At 48.8% G+C, this 4,649-nt stretch overlaps 1 protein-coding gene across 3 annotated transcripts in view; it reads left to right on the top strand.

Moving 5' to 3' along the window:
* Nucleotides 1–1,318: 1,318 nt before the first annotated feature.
* Nucleotides 1,319–4,649, top strand: part of TMEM222 (transmembrane protein 222) — a 15,928-nt gene continuing 12,597 nt past the window's right edge. Inside the window, exon 1 of one of the 3 annotated variants that reach the window (XM_008060347.1) lies at nt 1,319–1,560. In XM_008060347.1, coding sequence (XP_008058538.1) covers nt 1,367–1,560 — 194 coding nt within the window. In that variant the 5' untranslated portion in view covers nt 1,319–1,366. The remainder of the gene's footprint in view (nt 1,561–4,649) is intronic. The other 2 variants (XM_021713528.1, XM_008060346.1) reach the window with 2 other exon arrangements.

Below are 4,649 nucleotides of genomic sequence, written 5' to 3'. Positions count from 1 at the left end.
AGTGACAGAGTGAGACTCCAATGCAAAAAAAAAAAAAAGGATCACACACTGTCCAAGGGTCACTGGAGAGGTACAAACATGCTCAAAGAATTTTGAGTGGGTTATAATTGTTTATCTGTGAGGTCTTCATAAAACCTCCATTTAATCATTCAATAAATCAATAAACATCTATTGGGCATGTGGTCTGCACCAGGAACCGTGCTAGCTACTGAACTCAATCAAGGACCTTAGAGTTCCATAACAGACAGACATACCAAAAAAAAAAAAGGGTACTAAAATGTTAGATGCTAAAAACAGGACAGCAGGCTTCCCACAGATCAGCACTGAGGGAGGGCAAGCCAGTGGAAGAAACACCTTCCCAAAGTGGCATATGTCCCACCTTCCTGAGTAGATATGTCCATATCCTCCTTTAGCCTGATTCTTATTTTGTATCCTTTTTTTTTTTAAGCCTGATTTTTAAGGGCAGCCTTCCTTCCAGCTTACCCCCACTCCTCCTCCCCAACTCAGCAGATTTTGGCTGTCCATTTGTCTATCTTGGCATCCTTTAAAAAGCCAAAAGACTCCAAGAGTCTGGCCTCATTCTGTAACTATAGTTGTGTGTGATCTCAAACAACTAACTTCCCTGAGCCTGTTTTCCCATCTGTACGATGAAAGGGTAGGATCACATCTAAGGCTTGTGATTTACTCCAGTAAGGTTAATAATTCACACTCTCCTGCACACAGTGCTCTGCACGGCCTTCCTTTCTTTGCACCGCTGCACCCATACCCCCATCCCCGTGCCACCTGGCAAACATCAAGACTCAGCTCAAATATCGTATCGTCTGGCAAGTCTTCCCTGCAAAAACACACACACACTGCCCATTATACTATCACCACCTCGTGAGACACCACAGAATGAAAAGGGCAAGTGAGATATAAAGACTTGGTTTTGAATCGTAGCCCCTCACCTCTTACCTCAGTTTCTCACTTGTAACAGGAGGAAAATACCTAAATTTGCATGTCTAAAATGTTTATGGGGATTAGTACCAATGCATGTCAAATGCTTGGCACCTAAGAAGTGCTCAATAAATAGCGGCTGTCCCACACCTTCTAGGAGCCTTCAGCGTACTGAATTACAGAGCTCTTTGTTGGTCTTCAGCGCTAGACTGCAAGCTGTCTGAGGGCATCCCTTCCGCAGCCGGGCAGCGAGCGCGGCAGAAACGCGGGCAGTCGGAGAGGGAGCGGGGCGGGGCTGGCCGGGCCCAGAGGGACGCGGCTTCCATTCTCGGGGGAAGGCCAAGCGGAGCGGACCCCACCTCCGGGAAGTGACGCCATGGAGACAAGCGACGCTGGAGCAGGGGCTGGCCGGAGCGGGGGCGTGCGTAGCATGGCGGAAGCGGAAGGGGGTTCTCCGCTCCTGTTGCCGCCGCCACCACCCCCGCCCGGGATGGCGGAAGTGGAGGTGCCGACGGCGGCCGAGAGGGACATGAAGCACTACCACGGCTCCGGCGGCGTCGCTATGGACGTGGAGCGGAGCCGCTTTCCCTACTGTGTGGTGTGGACTCCCATCCCGGTGCTCACGTGAGTCTCCTGCGGCACTCGCCCCGGGTCGAGGAGGGCCCGAGGAGCGCCGGAGCCTGTGCTCCTTGGGCGGGTCCCGGCCAACCTCAGGCCCCGACGCGCAGCAAACCCTAACCTCAGGTCCGGCCCCCACGCCTCGCCCAGTCACCAGAACCCCGCCGCCCGTGCAGGGCGTTTCTGCTGACGTTTGGGACACGCTCCCCGCTCTCATTACGCCCAGTGTAGTTGAGGAGAGAGTTGTAGATCGACAGGAAAGGGCATATGGCTGGGAGGCTCACGAGCTGTGGGTGTACAGAAGAAGGACCCCCCAGTCGGATTTGAGAAGACAGTCATTCATTCACTTATTTAGCCACTTATTGAACGAGTGCTTGCTGATCACTTACTGTGCTCAAGACATCTTCTTGGGCCTGGGAGCAAGCGTGGGAGATTGGTCGGGACCACACTGCTCCTGGGATGTCAACATCGGAAGGGCCCTGAAAGATATGAGTCCAACCCTTGGTCTGGCACACCATCTCTGGTGCTGAGCAGGTTGAGGTGTCAGGGTAGCCGCCTCATAGACCAAGTTTCTTTCTGTAGCATCAGCCTTTGTCAGGAGAGAAGCAGGTGCTCGAGTACTGCTCATCGCCTTTTAGGTAGGAGCTCCGGGGTCAGAGGAGGTGGTTTGCCCTCCTGCTTCAGCCTTGTCAGCTGATAAATGTGACCCCCTCCTCACCGTGCTGAACAGTTTGCCAAGCTCTTTCGCAGCCATCTTTGAATTTCACAGCCACTTTCTAAGGTCGGAATTATCTCCTCAGGTGGTGAAGCTGAGCTGCTTGTAGCATTAAGTGTCTTATTCAGGTTCACACCCCAGTAATCAAAGGCACCCCAAACTCAGTCTTCTGACTCTAACTTGCTCTTTCAACATCTTATCCACTCTCACCTGATAGGATGGATTTATTCCCACTATCAAAAACAGCCAAATGGTGGTGTGGAGAAGAGATCGTGTTTGGCCTTTTATGTTGCTGATCCTAAAAAGACCTTAATTTTTGTATTATGTTAAAATTTTAAAATTATTTTGTGTTTTCAAATGTCTATGCATTTACAAGCATCAAAATCTGTCCTTCAAAAATAAAATTTTGAGCTGGGTCCAGTGGCTCACGCCTATAATCCCAGCACTTTGGGAGGCCGAGGTGAGAGGACTGCCTGAGCCCATGGGTTTTGCCAGCCCAGGATGAGAGAATTGCCAGCCCAGGCAAATTGGCGAGACCTCATCTCTACAATAAATCAAAAAAGTTAGCTGAGTGTGGTGGCGCACACCTGTATTTCCAGCTACTAGGAAGACTGAGGCAGAAAGTTCACCTGAATCCAGCAGATTGAGGCTGCAGTGGCCGTGACCATGTCACTGCACTCCAGCCTGGGCGACAGAGTAAGACTCCAACTCAAAAAAATAAAAATAAAATTTTGGGGTAGGCACTGTGGCTCACGCCTATAAATCCAGCACTTTGAGAGGCAGAGGCAAGACGATTGCCAGAGCCTAGGGGTTTGAGACCAGCCTGGGCAACTTGGCGAGACCTCGTCTCTACAATAAATCAAGAAATTAGCTGGGCATGGTAATGTGCACCTATAGTTCCAACTACTTGGAAGGCTGAGGCGAGAGGATCCCCTGAGCCCAGCAGGTTGAGTTTGCAGTGGCCATGAATGTGCCACTGCACCCCAGCCTGGGCGACAGAGTAAGACTCCAATTCAAATGTGTTCATTTGTTGTTAACACATACGCTCAGTGACTTCTATGTGCCAGGTAGTTCTAGATGATAGGCATATGTAGTGGTAATAAAGGATATTCAGTCCTTATACATAGGAGAATTTAAGTCATGGTAGAAGAAGATAGACGGTAAACAAGTAAACTAATAAGAGAACGACTGATAGTGATTAGTGCTGTGAAGAAAATGAAATGTTAATATGACAGTATCAGAGGGATACTCAGAGGATGTTGGTTTTGTTAATGTTTCTCTTGTTATCATAAGATGTCTTTGGCCTTTCCCATTCTCAGAAACACCTTGTGGCTTGGTCTTCTCTGGGTAGCAACATGAGGTAGAGGCACCATGTTTCCTGGTCATCCAGGCCAGAAGCAGCTCACATCCAATTTCTTTCTGTGTGCAGATGTTCACAAGACTCTGTGTCCCTGTCAAAAGTTTCATGTTCCTTTCAAAGGACTCACCTCCAGCAAAAGGGAGAGAAAGACAGGTAAATTAGCCTTTATAGTATATAGTGATGATTGTGGACTGAGAGTGCAGAGCTAGGAATAGATGTGGCACAATGAACTATCATGTCTTTGGAGGAGAGATCAGAGGAGGAAATGGAATCTAAAGATCTGTCCACCTCCTCAGAGATGTTGATAATTTGCATGAAAAGCCAGGTGATAGCTACCACTACTAATAAAAACAACTAAGATTGGATACTTACTCTGTTCTGGGCTCTATTCTAAATATTGTATGGTCACTATCTCGTTCAATCCTTACATCAACCTATGAAAATAGATACTGTCGTCCCCACTTTATAGGTAAGGAAATAAAGGCTTAGAAGCCAGCATGGAGCTGTTTCTACTGAGACATTCCACCTTCCCAGATAATGCTCCAGGGTCCATAAGTCATTTATTCATTAAACAAATATTTGTCAAGGACCTGTTATGTACTAGGTCCTGGTTAGACGGTAGTCCACAGAGCAGCTCTGGATCTTGCCTTCATGGAGCTTCCAGACTGAAAAACTACTTGGCATGTTTCTTCTCTAGACCCTCTAGCCTTTTACACTGACTTCCGTCGGCAACTGGCAGCACAGCTGCAGTCTGTGGAAGACTGGTTAAACCAGACCTCCTCCCAACCAGATGAAAGGAATTGGAATGGAGAAGGGTGGTCCTGAGATCAGGATCTGAGAAGCCAGGTGAGCTACTTTCCCATAATCCTGAGGGTCCATCCTGTGGCCTCTGGATCTTCCACAACTTACTCCATGTTAGTCCAGTAAGAAAGCATGTATTAGAGCCGGGCTCGGTGGCTCAGCCTATAATCCCGCGCCTTTGGGAGGCTGAGGTGAGTGGATTGCGTGAGCCCGCGGGTT

This window comes from Carlito syrichta, unplaced genomic scaffold (genome assembly GCF_000164805.1).
Source record: "Carlito syrichta isolate Samal-C Ts95f unplaced genomic scaffold, Tarsius_syrichta-2.0.1 Scaffold304598, whole genome shotgun sequence".
NCBI classification, from domain to species: Eukaryota; Metazoa; Chordata; class Mammalia; order Primates; family Tarsiidae; genus Carlito; species Carlito syrichta.
This window is presented reverse-complemented; position numbering and strand designations above follow the sequence as displayed.